Below are 19,188 nucleotides of genomic sequence, written 5' to 3' on the forward strand. Positions count from 1 at the left end.
TTGGGAGATAGGAGACAGAGATTAGGGATAAAGGAACATATTCTGTTATTTGACGGTAATGTAGTTCTCCATTAGGTTTTGTATCTGAACCTTAACTTTTCACTAAATACAATCAAAAACTTGGATGAAGGAATGAAGAGGTGTATATCCAAGTTTGCAGATGATCCTAAACTAAGGGATATGACAATTGTGAGGAGGCAAGCAGAAAATTGCAAAATATTGTGACCAAAATATTGTGACGTTAGAGTGCCTTTAAAAATTAAAAAATTAATGTTCTCTGAGTTGTAAGAACTTTTCAGTTTTCTTCTCATTGTTGCTGGGCTATCTGCTAGAAGTCCTTTTATTTCTATTTCAATGGCTTAAATGGAGTTTTGTTTATTTTTACTCTGGGATCTTTCGTGACCTTGCATTGTGAGGGGGAAGATTGATTGTCAAGTCAATGTCAGGTGGTTGCTCCCCAGGGAAAAAGAACTAAGGATTCCTTATCAGTTTTAGTTTAGAAGGGAGTGGACATTGAGTGGAAAACAGTGTTTATCACTCCCCTCCCGGTTTGGGAAATTTTGCTGTTAGCTGGAAGCAAGGTTCCTGGCCTTCCTGGCATAGAAATCTGTTGTAAATGGTTAGCTTGCCTAGGGTCTCTCTTTCCCTGGTGTTTTGGGAAGCTGTTCAGACTTCAAGCTATTCTGGGTGTATATGCAGAGGGCTGCGGGAAGTTACAAGGCTGGGAAGTCAGAGTTTCAATTCTCCACCCAAAGGAATTGATCTGCCCCTGGCTGGCATCACGTGAGCATTTGTACTTTCTGTGCTGAACCCGTGGAAAGAGTTTTGTATCGGGAAGTTTTGTTTGATTGAAACATTTTAGACATATTTAATAAGGGTTATATACTATCATGGCTGTTTTGTTTTTGGTTTGTAATTGGTAAAAGTTATTACTAATTTTGTTTTGATGCATATTAACTGTATACTTAAATAAACGTTGTTTGGTAAAACCTCCTGAGTAGATTATTTGAATCATATCTGAAGTGAAGTATCTCATGCTTACCTTAGCTAAATTCAAAGTGCAAAATTTATGATCCAGGCTGACTTCATAAAACATTTTGGAGTTTCTGACCTCAATTATAACAATATAGATAGATCAAGTGAGTGGCAGATAGAATTGAATAGTGGGAAACAAAAGGATTTGGGCATTCATTTTAGAACCAAATCTCTAAAAGCCAGTGCAGATACAAAATAAATCAAAAAGGCCAAATGGATTGCTAGTTTTCATCACAAAGCATTTTCAAAGGTTAGGACATTGTACTTTATTTATGCACAGCCTTGGTCAGACCCTGTCTGGAATACTGCATTTAGTTTTTGGTAATGACACCTCAAGAAGGATCTTCTGGTCTTTGAAGGGATAGGGCATAGATTCATCTGAATTATAGCAGGCCTTGAAGTATGAGGACAGGTTGCATAAACTTGCAATGTATTCCCTTGACTTTGCAAAGCTGTGGAGTGATATAACTGAGGTGTTTTAAATAATAACTAAGATATGTTGGAATAGGTAACTGGAAAGCTACTTCTTCTAATGAATGACTCCAGAACAAAATGGCACATTTTCATGTTTAGAGTGACCATTTAGGAATGAAGTCACAAATCACTTTTTCACACAATGAAAATTTGGAATTCACTCCATGAAAAAGCTGTGAGTCTTAGCTTAACTGAAATTTTCAAGAACGTGATTGATGGATTTCTACCAAGTACAGAAAAGGATCAAAGGAAGATGAATGGAGTTCAAAAGTACAGATAAACTGTGATCTGACTGCACAGTGAAACAGGCTGGAATAGTCTACTCTTGTTCCTATGTTCTTTGAATCTGGTCTCACATTCGTAATTTTGTAGTTCTATAGCATGTGAAGGAATCTTTAAATTATTCTCTGAATATAAATGTTGGAGGTGAATAATGAAGATCCTGAAGCAATTCCCTCCATTAAGACACCTTAAAACCTTTCTTTCCAACCAAATGTTTGGTCATCTTATCCTTATGTAGATTTGCTGTCAAATTTTTCTCCATAATGTTCTGTGACACATCTTGGGATGTTTTACTGCATTGAAGGTGCTACATAAATGTAAGTTGTTTTTGTTGAACCGGTATTCTCATTTTAAGATTTAATTTACAGGGTTTATCAGCTGCTGAAACCCCCATCCATGCCTTTGTTACCTCAAGACTTAAATATTCTAAAGCATTCTTGGTTGATCTCCCACATCCCACCCTCTGCAAACTTAGGTTCATCCAAAGCTCTGTTGTCATGTCTTTACTTGCAGCAAGTCTGTTCCTCTTTCACTTCTGCGCTCACTGATCTATATTGAGTCCTGGTCAAGCCACAGATGGGTTTTGAAATCCTCATCTTTGTTTTCAAACCCCCTTAACCATGGTCATCCTTATCTTTGCAATCTCCCCCACCCCTACAATTCCCTGAGATATCTGCACTGCTCCAATTTTGGCATCTTGTGCACTCCCAATAATAATTTCATCACCCCTGGTGGCCATGCCTCCAGTTGCCAAGGTTTCAAACTTTGGAATAACCTCCCTGCACCTCTTCACTAATTTACCCCACTTTCTCCTTTTAAGGCACCACTTAAAACCAACTTCTTTGACCAAGCTTTTGACCATCTGACATAATATCTCCTTACTATGGCTTGATGACAAACTTTGCTTTATGATGTTCCTGTGAAGCGCCTTGACATGTTTCATTACATTAAAAGTGTTTTATAATGACTTGTTGTTGTGGGAATAGGGCAGAAGAATAGCACTCTGAGTTGCTCGTGCAGAGGGCCAGCAGAGACATGATGGGCTGAATGGTTCAGCACAGGAGACCATTCTATAATCTAATGCCATTTTTATCGCCTGCATAACATGCCTTCTCCTCTTCCCCGGGGGTTGTATGCGAAAACGCATTTTTCCTGTGGAATTAATGACAAGTAGAGCATAACATCTGTGGAGTCAGTTACGACCAACCTTGCCCTTCCCTCTTCCTCTCGAACCCTACACATGCCATGGCAATTTAGTTCAAACCTTTTGACAGTATGGAAACTCTCCAACTTCAAAGCTGGTGCAAAGAGCTGCCAAGAATTTTTACTGCTGCCAGGTTTTGCTGCAATACTGTACAGTTGGAAAATGGGAAAAGCTGAGTACTGTGGGAAGTCTGATGATCGGTGCAGCACAAGTTTGGGCCTAAATTGGCGAAGGTTGCATTCGTCATGGAAAGGACGTCGTTTCGGGACACTTTTCGTAGGCGTTTTGTATCTCTGAGGGACACATGTGGAGGGGATATTGTAAGAAAGAATTGAGTTCGGTCAGTTCCCTGTGGTCTATTTCAACCATAAACTAGGACAGAAAAAAAAAGTCTGGCACTAACACTTGATAAGACGCAATCCCCTTTTGTAACATCCTATGAGAAGGAACGGAAACTAGATTTGGACAGTAGCAGGCAATTGCAGTAAACGTAAAAGTTGGTCTGCGTTTTCCGGTAACGAAGACGTGTGCCTTCTCCATTAAAAGCCATCGCAATTGTGCGTGTGATAATTAGATTGGTAACATTAGCACCAAAAGTGCAGAGAGATTGTTAAGAGGACGTCAATGTTTTTAAAAGAGGGTTGGTGATACCAGAATGATCAGAGTTAAATTTGCAGAAATCGGGTGCATAAAAAGGAAAAAGGAAGCCCTCCCGGGCAGGATCCAGTGGGAAGAATCCCGAACGGAGCCGCCTGTTTGCAAGGCAGATTTCCCCTTAGAGAGGCGCTGGGAAGTTCACTGACACACGAAGGGAGCCATTGCTGCTGCTGCTGCTACAGCGGCAGCACAGACTGAACCGCCTCCAGCCGTGCGCCCTTTGTTTTGAAGAACCCAGCAAACGTCAACTACCGCCTGCCTTATATGGCAGCACAAAGGCCGGAGAGGAGCCGTCGCAGCTGGGGGGGGGGGGGGGGGGGGAAGAATAGAGACCAGACCACCCCACATTCCCCAGCCCGTAAAAGGGGTGGTAGCATAAAGGAAGCAGCCAGGCTAAGAGGAGGAGACCCCCTCGCGTTCTGTCACCCAGTTAGGTCAGACGCTCCTTTTATGCCGTCACAAAGGGCGGGGAGGGGGCGGAGCCGGGGGTGGGGCCGAGGTGCCGTGTCCCCTCCCCTCCCCCCACTCCTGTCAGAGCCGGGTTTGGAATTGAGAATGAGAAGGTGGCCGCTCGGCCCGTTCCATTCCCATTATGGGTGGAACGTTCCTGTCTGGAGATGGGCGGAGTCTGGAACGCCCCCGCTTCCCGCCCATTCCGGCCCCGCCGCCGCCGCTGCGGCGCTGAGAGGAGTTCACCGGCGCCCAGGAGCGGCCCTCCTCCCTCACTCCTTCCCTCCCCCTCCCGCTTATCCCCATATTAGGAGCGGGTGACCTTTTTTGCCGCACCGGAGGCGCGCCCTCATTGTAAACAGATAAAGGCTTCTCTTATAATGTACACAACTTCCGTTTCAATGTAACAGTAGCGGAGCGAGGCAGTATGGCGGAGCGCGGTCAGCCACCCGCAAAACGGCTCTGCTGCAGGCCCGGCTTCAACTCTTCCAAAGCGCCGCCTCGGGCGGCTCCGGCCGGCAAAAGCTACAAGCCCGAGTCGCTGCTGGACATTAGTGCCAGGAAAGTGGCGGAGAAGTGGCCTTTCCAGCAAGTGGAAGAGCGTTTCACCCGCATCCCGGAGCCCGTGCAGAGGCGGATCGTCTACTGGTCCTTCCCCAGGAACGAACGGGAGATTTGCATGTATTCCTCATTCAATTACTCGGCCGAGGACGGAGGGGACGACGAGAGCAGATTGCCTTTTAAACGAGGCATCGCGCTGCTGGAAAGCGGCTGTGTAGACAATGTCCTTCAAGTCGGTAAGTATTTGCCCCCCTCCCGTAGCAGCACTCACCCCAACCTCTCACTCTGCTCTCCTTGGGGGGGTGGGGGGTGGTGCGCGTTTTAACCAGACCTGAAGCCGAGAGGAGAATGCATGATGTGCCCACGTCAGGAATTTAAAGAGCAAGCCAGGTGAAGAAAGTGTACACAATACAGCCTTTCTTTTAAAGGGACAGCATTCCGTCTGCTGGGGGGGCAGCCTTTGGATTTTTTTTAACCCTGTCACTCACAGCTTTAATGTTCCTGATACATGGCAATGAGTTGGTGCAGATTGTTTGAAATGTTCCCACTGCCACAAAGAATTCCCCCTCCTCTCTCTCTCTCTCCTCACTCCAGATCTATTTCGAAAAAGATGGCGTCCTGTTTTTGCAGTACTCTTTCCTATTTGTAAAGAGATATTGTTTGGAAATGTTTGGCTGTATGTGTCATGTTACTGGGAAAGAAGAGGAGGGGTTGTTTACTCTTTAAAGAGGGAAGGGATTTGCACTGGAAATTCCTCCCCTCCCGTTAGAAAGACCCTAACCTTGCAGATCTCCCCCCTCCCCCCAGCCAGGATCTGGAGTTCCAGTTAAAAGGATTGACAATGGGAACCGACCAAGAGGAATAAATAACATGCACATAGATAGATTTAATTTTCACTTTTTGTTTCCCCCTGCAATACTTGAGGAGGGGGGGGTGGGGGAGAGTAGCTTTTGTTGGAATGAACCCTTGCTTGTTATATTTGCCAATTGCGCATATCAAATAGCCGTCAGGCATTCCCTTCGCACCGCCTCGTTACTTTGTTCCCATTTTCATGTTTATTATTTGTTCTTTTCTGTTTCTGTCACCCTCCACCGTCGGACAATGGAGCTCCCTTCAATGCTTGTTAAAGAGATTGGGGAGAGAAATGTGTGCAGGGCACTGACAGACTGGCTGGAGCGATCCTTTTCATCCCACCAAGGGTTGAGGTTGAGGAGGAGGAGGGGATCCATCCAAGGGAGTAGGAGACCCCAACTGACCAGACCTCTTGAGCAGATTGTAGTCTTTCCCACCCACCCTGCACGGATCTCTTCCTCCCTCCCCGCTCTCGATCTCTCCATCAGTGCTAATGGGCAGGCAGGAGCTTGTTGTTTTTCACCCCCCCCCCATTCCCTTTGCTCGGTGGTTAATTGGAATTCTAAAGCAATCTGCAAACGTGATTTTCTGCATGGTCATTTATTTTCCAGTGGCTCATTGGGCGCAGTGCCCTTCCGCCCAAAGGGCTTTTCGCCCAGTATGTGTTTGGCATTCCACCCACCCCCCACCCCTTTCCTTTTTTTTTGCAAACACTGGCTTTCATGTCGACTTTGTTTTAATCTTTTAGCCTCCCCTTTCGAAATGGGTCAGTTTTTTTGTTGAGGGTTTGTGTTTTTTTTTAATAAAAATGAAGTGCTGGCCGGTTGTGTTGAGCTTTGAGCTTTTTTTTTGCACTCGATTCTCCGCATGCAACCGATCAAGAATGACAGGAGCGCGTACAGGGAGGGTTCTTGGCTGATTGCATTTAGCCAGGAATTCACTGTGAAAATAAGCCAAGGGGCGATAAATAAAAGATGCAATCTTTCAGGAGAGACAGACGAGCTTTAGTGGCTTTCAACAGGAACGATGTCAAGGGTTTTAAAGAATTTTTTGAGAGCGAGGAGGAGCCCCTGCAGGATCTGGGCAGCTTTTGATTTTCAGCGGCTCCGCTGTAGGGAATGTTTGGCCCTAGCTCAGTACATTTTTTGGAGATGGACTTATTTTTGAGTAAAGAGGTTGTCAGTGATTATACAAGTAGCCTCATTTTTTTTTCCCACACTGATCGCATAGCTCAGGCATACAATCTCTGGCACTCTGCTGTCTCCTCACTCCTCAATCTGCTGTCTCAGCCTCATGACGGCTCTCCCTCATGACACTGGACCGTTAAAGCTCTGACTCTCTTTTTACTGTCCCTTCTCTTCACTCTTGTACACACTTTAAACATTGTCCCATCTAGATCAGCTTCAGATTGCTAAATACAGTGATTGACAGCATTGCACATTTAAACTCCACCTCATACAATGTGCTGCTCCTGGTAATGGGGGAATTTAAACGACAACCAGTGCCCTAATGGGAAAGGAGGGAATGAACCAAAGGAAAAATTGATTGCTTCAGTTGTCAAGAGCATGATTGCCATGACCATAGCACTGAAATGCTACTGATTTCAATCCAACTTGTGGGGGACTTATTTTGGGTAAATGTGAAGGGAGAAATCTTTTACCCAGAATCGCATGTGGATTCATGAAGAGAAATATCTGGATATGTGGGTTTTAAAGTTGTTCACAGGAAAATGCATAGAACTGTAGACTCTTTTGAGGAGTCTGTGACATAATTGAAGCTAATGTTGGGTGTGACTGGTCAGACTGCAGTTTTGCTATAAACCTGTAACAACATGGTAGTTTGTGCAATGCATAATTGTTGTCAAGGTCATCAAGTGATTAAAAGCCACTCCTCTGAGGCATTTCTTAGTATAAAGGTAAACCTAAGCTGCTAATAATTGTCACAATGATATACAAAAAATGATTACAAATGGATTTTTTCCACTTTTAATGCTCCATTTTCATAGCCTTGTAGTGACTCTTGGAAGGACTCACGTGAGCATCCATCTCTGTTCTAGTAGCTGGCGTCTGTACCTGACAATGATGTATGGCATTTATAACTTTGAGAAACGTTTTTTTCCTGGGTCTATCACTCACTGTAATAAATGAGATAATGGGCTACTGAGAAAAGTGTTAAACGTCTTGCTTTTGCTATTCATTAGTTTTGTTTATTTAAATTTTGTTCATTATTGCTCTGCCCCTTTTAACCAGGAGCTCAAGGCTAACTTTTATTTATGGCTATGCTACTTCAGAGCTAAGAGCCCTGTTAGCTGCTGAACGGTTGATAGTTGCCTGATCTGTTCAGTCATTAATCGTTTACAACTCTAGTTTCGTGTATAAAACATTGAAATGAGCAGCACTGCTCAGTGCAAGTTCATGTTGAAACCAGTGTTTAGTATTTTTATGCAATTGTTTGCTTCATATATCTGCTAGAAGTCAATTTTGGTTGTAATGTATTCCTGATGAGCTTTGAAGGTGCCTGTATTCTGTCTCTCTGTCCCCAACCCCCCCACCCCCCCACACAAATGTGAAACCCTTTCAAATATCTATAACCTTCTGCGAGACCCTGCCTTTCAAATGATCATCATTGAGCACTAATCAATTCTTACATGAAAATCTGGCTTTTGCAGCCCTACTTGGCTTATCAGTATGTGGTAATCTAGTAAAGTATTTGCATTAAACCTTGGGTTGCTTTGACTTTCTGCCATGAATTTCCAGCTTTCTAACATTCAGAAAGTAGTTAACTTACTGCGTTTTAAGATTCCGAAGTATGTTTTATATTCACGTGCATACTGTCGGCCATCAAAATAAGTTGATCCCAATCTTAAATTTAAAAAAAAAAGCTATCAATCAAGTGGGCAAACCTGTTACAGGCCAAGTGAAATACCATTTTTTTCAATTAGCATGCGTATAACAGACTGAGTATCAAATACTCCATTTATGCTAGGAAGCTTTTGATCAGAACTGAATTTGATCGCTAGTGTTTATGGGGGTGGTCACTTAAGTGTCTCTGAGCAAGTTTATACTGTAGAATGGCATACTGGCTTTCAGTACTGGCTCACTTTCGATTAGTGTAATAACGTATGAAAGATCAGATCAGAAACACAGCTCTTTTAAATGTCAGTGTTCCTGAGGCAGGAAAGGGTGAGAAGTATGGTTTATTGTTGTCTCTCCACAAATCATTACTATAAAATTACTAGTTTGATATTAACACTTCATGTTCTATTTTCTCTAGTGATTGGTTGAAATTGATATTGTGTAGTGAATAATAAAGTGCATCTGTGAGAGGTCCGCCTTTTGATCCATTCTTTGTATAAATGATAAAATGAAGGATCTCTTTCGAAAAGATCTCAATTAAGCTATCTACTATTATCAGATCTTAAATGCATCCCAAGTCTTGGACTGCACACAATGCATTTTCAATGAAAACAGCTACAAACTTGGTTAAAAATATGAATTTACAGACCTAGCGTAAACAGGGCCTTGAGATTAAGTATACTTTTTCTGTTTGTTATAAAGTAGTAAGTGCCTGACTATTCCTAGTGAGGAATTTTATCTAATCTTGCCAAACCAGAACAAGAGCTCTTCACCATTTTTCTTTGGCAAAAATGGCAGCTAAGTAAATACAGTGCTTTGTCTTGAGATTGCAAAGTAGACATGTGGATATTGCACTGGGTCACAAGCCTGATAAAATAAATGTCCTCTCGAAAATAAATATTGTGACAAACAATGGCAGCACCTCTGTAAATGAAAGGGTACAAATGATGTGGATTTCAGGTTTACTTGAACTGAATCCGAGAGGTTTAGAAGTCCAGTATTATGTTTACATGAATATGCAATAATAGTGAACTCACTGCTTGCATGTTTGATAGCATCAGCAGGGGTTTATGAAAAAATATGCAAGTTAATATAGTCCACACTGTGTGAATAGTTTTTATTCTTTGTCACATTCGTTAATGGGAAAAAGCGTGGAATGTAGTGTAACTTCTTTCATGCATAATTTTTACACAAAGAAGTAACATTTTTGAGAAAATATCAATTTGGTCACTGATAATTTGCAGTTAAATAAGTTGAAATCTTCAATTAGAGACTGTCAAATCAATTAAACAAAGGCCATGTTCAGATACTATTAAAATATGCAATTCCTCTGATTATCTAACAAAATGGGCACACTTTTAACACTCATTTGTTGGGGATCTATCTATTATTTAATTTGGTGCAAGAGTCAATAGAGTTTGGCCACGTATATCTGTCTCTTCTCATCTCTTCCCCCTCTCTCCTCATCTCTTTCCCCTCTCTCCCCTCTCCGCTGTCCCTAAACTTTACAGCTTTTTGTCCAGCAATTGGAGAAAATGGAATTCTGCAACATATTTAATGGGCGGGGGGGGGAGAAATTTAAATATTCTCAGTTGTTTGATCTCTTTGCAACCATGAACCTTCTGGATTTAGGGAAGATGCAATATATTTACAAAAAAATTAAAGATGACAGATGAGACTTGTGGTACTTCAACTACACATCTGCGTTGACTGTATTTTTTCCACTTTAGTTTCTATTTGCTAGACTTTATAATGTGTATAGAATTCTGTTAAATAATATTAACACTCGTGATGCGCAGTTCTCATCAGTTAGTAATGGAGTCCTGCAAGTCATCAATAAGATGGACTTGAAGTTAGCCACTCTTAATTAATTATTTATGTGCAGTTAAGAATATGTGGCGAACTTGGTTCCTGTGTTCAAATGGGCCTTTATTGCATCAGTTTAATTATCTATTAACACTTGGAATGTATGTATTTAGAGTGAAAATTCAGTAGCAAGTTAATTGAGTGGATCTGGGTATGGTCTTGCATCAAATATTTTGGAATATAAAGGCAAGAGATTTGTACAATACTTGCGTCACTCTTTGGATTGAATAATTTAAAAGAATTGTGTAATAATTTTGAAATTGACAAATGATTTCAGCAAAATGCACTTTACCTTTTGCTTCAAAGGATTGACTACAATGAACATCTTTTATCATTTTTTAATATGCTTTAGTATAGCTGACTCTCAAAAAATCAATTCTATCTCTTCAAGCTTCTCCCTCTGTAGTCTGAGGTCAGTCGAGGTCAGGTTCAGAGTCAAATGTGATTGGCTCAGTATTTCAAGTGATTGACTGTTAGTCGGATTAGAGAAAACAAGATCAGATGTTAGTGTCTTCATGTTGATTTCAAGATGTATGGGATCAACCTCCCAGCCCCTTTCTCCCCATCACCATTCCTCCGCCTCTTCAACTACAAGCAATAAACTTGATAGCATGGACAAACGCTGTCCATTTTATTACTCAAAGCAAGAAACTAAATTGGCGACTGTTTCTTAGATTTTACTGGCGAACATATTGAAGTAGATATCAGCCTTGATCTTGCCTCTGATTCAGAAGGTTGAGAGTTCAAAGCTCCCTCCAGAGACTTGAGCGCATAATCCGGATTGACACTTGCATGAAATGCTGTGTGAGTGCTACCCTGGTGAAGATGAGGTATTTTGGATGGGATGTTAAACTTATCAAGGAAAAGCAGAAGCATTCTTTACAGTGGCCTGGCTAATATTTATCCATTGATGAACATCACTAAAACTGATTATCCAGACATTTCTATCATCACAGTTTATGGGATCTTGCTGTGTGCAAATACACCTTTAAGTATAGTTACTATTGAGTTTCAGAGAATCTAAAATGCTTTGGGACATGGCGGAAGGCACCGTATGAATTCAAATTTGTCCGTAGCAATAATGCAGAATTACAGAAATGTTTTGGTAAATGATTCGACAGTTCAAAATATTCACTTGTTCAATGTTTTTGTTTTGGGAAAGGAGGAAAGCCCATTGATGCAGTTATCTGTTTTTGTGTTCATTAGGGATCGATCAACGATGCCCTGAATTACTGTTTTACTGTTGGTGCTTATACTTTATTGTTGGCATCACCTACTCCCAGATCAGGTAGATGTGGCAGTTGCAGGATAAAGCCCTCTATCTTTTAATGAATGTTTGTCTTGTCCTAGCACCAGAAAACCACCTCATCGTACACTGAATTGTTAAAATACTTTGTGTAGAAAGCTTTTTGGGTGGGATTTTATAGCCTCGCTCATCCTGAAACCATAAGGTCGAAGGATCTTCCCATGGTCTGCTCTTCACGTGCTCCGATTCCTGTGGCTGGTGGGATGGTAAAATTCCGGCCTATGTCTAGTTTAGAAGTACTTCGATGTATTGCATGCTGTTTTGGTGAGGTCTGCATCTGCTGTGTTGTAGGTGCACGCCTGGGGAAAAGTGTTCCACAATCAAATATGAACTAAATTTGTTGACCTTTTTTAGATCTTAGATCTGTCCTAACTTTTTTATTTTACTTATTCTTACCTCCTGTTTTTTTTAAACGGTAAATTTGAAAGTCAAGGTGTATATCCTATGAAAAGATTGAAGAGAAACTATTTTCGTGGAGCGGAGGTTCATTTTGACCATTTAATAAATGTTTTCTTTAACGTTATGCACAGAAAAGAATACCTAGCTACTGATTCATAACAGAAACTATTCATTTACTATTCACTTGTTCAATGTTTTTGTTGTGGAAAAGAATGAAGACCCCCTAAATAAAATTTAAAAATAAATGAATCGTTATTTTACAAAAAAGTGTTATACCCTTGAGTACAACTTTTTTTCAGGCAGAAATTTAAACCAGACTCTAAATTTGTGGTAGCCATCGAAAGAAGTTCAATTTTATTTCCTGTCTTGTGAACAGTGTTTTAGCTGAGTTAAATTTCTAGATGATAAATTCCTTATTGTCTGCCTACTTTGACTCTTTGCACTCAATAATTTCCCAGTATATTTGGGATCTCTTCAAGTTCGTAAGGAATGTGTGAATCCTCTGGTCAAGAGCAAATAATCTGCTGTACAGCAGCTGCTAAACTGGCAATGTGGAATTGTATCACAGTGCAGTATTGAATATTAATGTCTTTTCATCCCCTTCCACCTTCCTTTTACCCACCCTCCCCCAAACACACTTGATGGACAGCTTCACCTGGAATATTGAATGCAGTGTTGGTCACCATAGTTAACAAAAGATGTGCTTGCCTTGGAGGCAGTACAGTGAAGGTTCATTCGATTTTGGTTTCTGGGATAAGTGTTGTCTTATGATAGGCTGAATGGGTTGTGTCCATGGAAAATGATTTGATTTTATTATTTACACACATCAGTATCTAATGAAAAGTATTATTTCTTGCGTGCCACACAGACAAAGCATACCGTACATAAAGAAAGGAGAGGGTTCAGAATGTAGAGTTACAGTCATGGCTATGGTATAGAGAAAGATCAACTTAATGCAAGGTAAGTACATTCAAAAGTCTGATGCCAGCAGGGAAAAATCTGTTGTTGAGTCAGTTGGTACATGACCTCAGACTTTTGTATCCTTTTCCCAGCAGAAGAAGGTGGAAGAGAGAATGTCTGGGGTGCATGGGGTCCTTAATTATGCTGGCTGCTTTGCTGAGGCAGCGGGAAGTATAGACAGAGTCAGTAGATGGGAGGCTGGTTTGCATGATGGATTGGGCTACGCTGGAGGCTTTGGAGAGGGTACAGAAAAGATTTACCAGGGTGTTGCCTGGTATGGAGGGAAATAGCTATGAGGGGAGGTTGGAGAAACTTGGTTTGTTCTCACTGGAAGCAACCAGTGGTTGAGGAGCAACCTGATAGAAGCCTACAAGATTGAGGAGCATGAACAAAGTGGATAGTCAGAAACTTTCTCCCATGGTGGAAGAATCAATAACTAGGGGGCATTGGTTTAAGGTGTGAGGAGCAAGGTTTAAAGGAGATGTACAAGGCAAGTTTTTTTTTTACACAAGGTGTTATTTCCTACCAGGGGAGTTTGTGGAAGCAGATATGATGGTGAGTTTTAAGGGCATCTCGACAAATAAATGAGTAGAGGGATATGATCACTGGAAAGGTAGGGGGTTTTAGTTCAGTCGGGCAACATGGTTGGTGCAGACTTGGAGGGCCAAAAAGCCTGTTTCTGTGCTGTAATGGACAATTTCTTAGCATGGCCAATCAACCTAACCTTCACATCTTTGGACTGTGGGAGGAAATCAGAGTACCCGGAGGAAACCCATGCTGACATGAGAATGTGCAAACTCCACACAGACAGTGACTCAAGCCAGGAATCGAACCCAGGTTCATGGAGCTGTGAAGCAGCAGTGCTAACCACTGCTACTGTGCTGCCCGTTCTGGTAGTTGAGTCTTTTAGAATTCTGTATCCCAGAGGATTATGTATGGTTTGCCATATATTCAAGGCTAGTATGATGGGACTTTTTTGTCAGAATTCTCCAGTCTTGCATGCCTTACTACTGCTGCCAGTGAGAATATGGTATTCAGCCAAATCTCCCATTGCTGTGGGAGCAGAGAATCCCAGCCACGAGCAAGGCCAGAGAATTCTGGTCTTGATCATTTAGGGAATCGAGGGACATGGGGACCAGATGCATAAGTGGCATTGCGGTTGAAGCCATGGCCATATTTGCTAGTGGAGTGGATTTACTTTGCTGCTATTTCTCAGTTTTTACAACTTGTTTTGCATGTTGTTTTCTCAGAGCTGTGATTAGGAATCCTGAACTAGTCGGGAATGAAAGAATGGGGCTTTGACTAGTTTAATTATAGAAGAGCAGCAACAATGCAGCACCTTCCATGATCTCTGAATGGCTATAAAGCACTTGGGGCAATGAAGCATTCGCAATGTCATGTGGGAATCGCTGGTGTGGATTTGCACGCAGCAAGCTCTTTCAAACAGCAATCTGATGATTGGTGATTTTAGGTGTTTGAGGTTTAGGACACTGGAGAAACTGCCCTGCTGTTCTTTAGAATGGTAATATGATATCTTTTATGTCCACTTGAACAAGTCTTCAGTTTATCATCATCCTTGTGCATGAGTCGCAAAAACCCAGCCTGCAGGTGCAGCAGGTGGTCAGGAAGGCGAATGGGATGCTGGCCTTCATAGCGAGGGGGATTGAATATAAAAGTAGGGAGGTCTTGCTGCAGCTGTATAGGGCATTGGTGAGGCCGCAGCTGGAGTACTGTGTGCAGTTTTGGGCGCCGCACCTGCGCAAGGATATTTTGGCCTTGGAGGGAGTGCAGAGGAGGTTTACTAGGCTGATACCGGAGTTGAGGGGGTTGAGCTATGAGGAGAGGCTGAATAAACTAGGCTTGTACTCGTTAGAGTTTAGAAGAATGAGGGGAGATCTCATTGAGACGTATAAGATGATGAATGGGATGGATAGGATAGAGGTGGAAAGACTCTTCCCGCTCAAAAAAGACAGTAGGACTAGGGGGCACAGCCTCAAGATAAAGGGGGGGCAGTTCAGAACGGAGTTGAGGAGGAACTTCTTCACTCAAAGGGTGGTGAATCTCTGGAATTCTCTGCCCGTTGAAGTGGTGGAGGCTGCCTCGCTAAATATTTTTAAGAAGCGGGTTGATGGGTTTTTGATAAGAGAGGGGATTAAGGGTTATGGGGAGAGGGCGGGAAAGTGGAACTGAGCCACGACAGATCAGCCATGATCTTATTGAATGGCGGGGCAGGCTCGAAGGGCCAGATGGCCTACTCCTGCTCCTATTTCTTATGTTCTTATGTTCTTAAAAGAGCGCACAGTGCAGCCTCGTTTACGGGCTTAAAACTCGAGTGGGATTTGAAGCCACAGCTTTCTTTGAGGTGAGACTGCTACCAATTGAAAAGCAGTTGATATAAGTAGTGACTGACTGTCATTCATTCAATTCTTTCTGAACCTTATGTAACTTGGTTTGACAAACAATCCATATAGTCAAATCAAAGAATGATGCAGTGGGATGAATACTGATCTTTCATCTATGGCTTGGATTCATACCTACCCAGATGAATAACATTCATTGGCTTTGGGGTAGTTGGTGCCAGAAACAAAGATGAAATGCTGCAATTGTGGAGGGCTCTATTTTGAGGTTTGGGCTCAGGCTAATTCTGTATATTTTGCATTTGGATGGACGCTACCTGATCTAAGGGTGCTTGATAGTGGCACTCAGTGCCTGAAATAGGGAAAGGGTTTAATTCCCCAGCACTAACATCTTGTTTGGATCAAATTGATGCATAATTAACTATTTGCAATTAATTCTCTCCACCTGAGTCCCCCACTATCAGTTTTAACAGAATAAGTACTGTGAATTCAGAACATTTTTTATATTTTATTACAATTGGGGGAAAAAATAGATTTTAAACACTAAATTTGGAATAGTGTTCAAACCTACTATCAGTCAGCAGGCCTTCTGCCATCACAAATATGATGATGGCGGTGACAACTAAAGACAAAAAGATTCAAGGTATGTTACAGTGGAGCTTCTATTATTTGCACTCCAATGATACATCTGCAGGCTAATTTCACAGGCAAAGCCTTGCATGGCTGTCTCTGCTCATCCTACAAATGCTATTCTCATCAGCTGACCATAAATCATCCTCTCAGCCTAAGAAAAATTTAAATTCAGTTTACATTGTCTGCAATGTATTTTGTCTTCCTTTTTCATCCTTAAGATATTACTGCACCATAAGTCTCGAGTCAAAATCTGGGAACATTCAATTACCTGTCAACATTGACTATTCTGTGATTGAGTCCTCGCCATCGTTGTGAACAATAGAAAGTGTACCGTATATGTTTTAAAGCGCTGTAAAGAGATAATTGCAAGCCATGCTGGCCATATTAAAATTGTGTTGAAGGTGTAGTGAAATCAGAAGCTTAAGGCTGAATTACTCAGTTTCTGGAATGAATCCTGGAAAGTGGTGACTGGGTGAAATTCGGCGTACTGTCTTGGTTTAAAAAGAGCTGAGATCTTAAGTTGCATATTATAAATCAATACTTGGGTAACATTTAAACTTTAATCTAACGTTCAATTAAAAAGGAGTGCTTTGCAATGGTCTGGTGAGGGTAACACGCTGTCCTTGTTCTATGTACAGTCACACACAAACATTTTAATGTTCATCTACAAGCCCTACATTTTACGGGGAACATTAGTGCAATGGCATAAGCATTATTTTACTGTGGGATTTCCATTCTGTTGCTTTAACTGAAAACTGTATCAAAGCAAGAATGTTGAATACAAGTTAACACAACATTTTAAAGTGTTTTCCACTTATTAAGGGGGGGAGAGGAAAGAGGAGGAGGAGGAGGAGAGACATATGATGGCCTGGATTTTGTAGTTAGTGGCAAAGCAATGATGCTTACTGCTGAACTGTAGGAAAGCTGCCTGTAAAGATCTCAAAATCTAGGGACTGAATTTCCTGGTCCCCAATGTTGTCAGATTTAAATTAACAAGTCCAGGTGTCCAGAAACATTGATGTTAACTGGCAGGATAAGTAGTCAATCACCTTGAAAAATTTTCAGATGGCAACCCTGGAAGTAAAATGCATTAATTACAGATTGTGACATTCTCCTCTGTCAGCTGAAATATTATGAACTTTTTTTTACAAATTAAAATTAAAATGAAACTTCTATCATGGAAAAAAATTGATTGCAAAATAGGTTTTTCTGGGCCAGAAAGGTGGTTCAGCAGTAGTTATGACTTGCTACATGGCTTAAAATTCAGTTATTTATTTGCACCTCATTTACAAGGCGTAACCTTTTGGGGATATTTAACAATGATATTACAATGTAAAAGGTGAAGTTCTCAATTTAAAGATTGCAGTATGTGGGGTCTTCAACAGTGCACCCTGTGGAGGAGTAGGTAGCTACTGACAGTAGCCTCAGGATCACAAGTGTACAAATTCTCTGTTTTGCAGGTAGCGAATGTTGACTTTTTAGAACATAACATAAGAAATAGGAGCAGGAGTAGGCCATCTAGCCCTTCGAGCCTGCCCCGCCATTCAATAAGATCATGGCTGATCTGTTGTGGCTCAGTTCCACTTTCCCGCCCTCTCCCCATAACCCTTAATCCCCTCTCATCAAGAACCCAGCAACCCGCTTCTTAAAAATATTTAGCGAGGCAGCCTCCACCACTTCAACGGGCAGAGAATTCCAGAGATTCACCACCCTTTGAGTGAAGAAGTTCCTCCTCAACTCTGTTCTAAACCGCCTCCCCTTTATCTTGAGGCTGTGCCCCCTAGTCCTACTGTCTTTTTTGAGCGGGAAGAGTCTCTCCACCTCTATCCTATCCATCCCATTCATCATCTTATACGTCTCAATGAGATCTCCCCTCATTCTTCTAAACTCTAACGAGTACAAGCCTAGTTTATTCAGCCTCTCCTCATAGCTCAATCCCCTCAACTGGCATTTTTGCTGGCATTTCTGTCTCAAAGCCCATTTTTTTAAAAAAAACTGTCTGAAATCAGTTGAATGGTTTTAAACTGCCTCGTTTGTGTATAAGAAATTTGGCTCCTGTAGCTGGAGTTATGAGTGCTCAGCTACATAATGGATACATACTGTAAATTGAATTCTAGGAAGAATTTCTTCTGAGTTGTTAGTCTTTGGAATTCTTTTCCACTGATAGCAGTGGAGGCCAGGTCATTGAATATATTCAAGGCTGAGTTTGATGTTATGATCTTGTGTTCATAGACAGTTATACAAGTTTCTTCTCACATTCATTTCTATAGTGCTGTCTTTGCAAGTGACAGTAGGATGGTTATACTGTAATTAACTCTTGAGAGATCATGTTGCACCTTCATAAGCATTTCTTAACCAGACATGGCAATATTAGTTCTCAGTTCAAGGATGCCTATTTAGCTTTTCTAACAAAAAAATGTTGCATAGCAAGTGTTATTTTGTTGTTTTCTCTATCTGTATGCCTTTTCCTGTACCCTTACCCATTTCAGAATTTAAAAGTCTATTTTGTTCATCTTCCATATTGACACAAGCAAATTATAACAGTACTGCATTGAATATGTGAACATTGACTGAGGCAAATGGAATTTTAAGTTGCTTTTTGAGTCCGTTTGTTCTTTGGATGGAAAATGCCAAAGTACCCAAGGTTTCCTAAGATTAGCTTTGTATAGTTATGCTACAGTAGTGCAGTGAGTGATTGAAGAATTAAAAGTAGCATGAACTTTCATGTTGCAGTCTTGAAATGGCACATTGCTGTCCCCTTTTCTAGGAATTGATCTTTGGTGCATTTCTGCTAGCAATGTTTGACTACAACTAAATTATAGTTTTAAGAGCCAAAAAAAATTGCAAAACAGGCATGTGTTCATGGTTTCCAAAGTTATAGTGCCAGTGGTGAGTTAATGTATTTTATTAATTATAAATTTGCCACAAAAAAGGCAATATTGTCTTCTGAAATTGCCTTGTCCTTTTCTTAGCAAAAAAGACTTAAATGTTAAGAGATCACTTCCTTTAAGGGGATTTAACCTGATTGCTGTGCAACTGAATCCTTACAAATGTACAATTAAATTGTAAAAACATGTGCTTGGATTGGGACTACTATGGAAAGTGAGTCAAATGTGTTTTTGGCACCTTGTCAATCTTTTTGTTTATCCTCCTGGTGCTGTGTACACTTCTATGAGGGTGTGGCCATATTGTTTATGGCTAGGCATATTTTAGTACAGTCCAAAGTCACCCATGTGTTGATTATTTCCTTGCAGAACTTTCCAATGCCTTCCTGTTTGAGGGGGGCGGTGGGGGAAG

The 19,188-nt window shown here is 41.4% G+C and overlaps 1 protein-coding gene across 1 annotated transcript in view; it reads left to right on the forward strand.

The window, feature by feature from the left end:
• Positions 1 to 4,384: 4,384 nt before the first annotated feature.
• LOC145341448 (zinc finger SWIM domain-containing protein 6) overlaps positions 4,385 to 19,188 on the forward strand; it is a 177,163-nt gene continuing 162,359 nt past the window's right edge. Inside the window, exon 1 of the mRNA XM_080186405.1 lies at positions 4,385 to 4,899. Coding sequence (XP_080042531.1) covers positions 4,530 to 4,899 — 370 coding nt within the window. The 5' untranslated portion in view covers positions 4,385 to 4,529. The remainder of the gene's footprint in view (positions 4,900 to 19,188) is intronic.

The sequence above is a fragment of the Carcharhinus amblyrhynchos genome, chromosome 1 (genome assembly GCF_965287045.1).
Source record: "Carcharhinus amblyrhynchos chromosome 1, sCarAmb.v2.hapA, whole genome shotgun sequence".
NCBI lineage: Eukaryota > Metazoa > Chordata > Chondrichthyes > Carcharhiniformes > Carcharhinidae > Carcharhinus > Carcharhinus amblyrhynchos.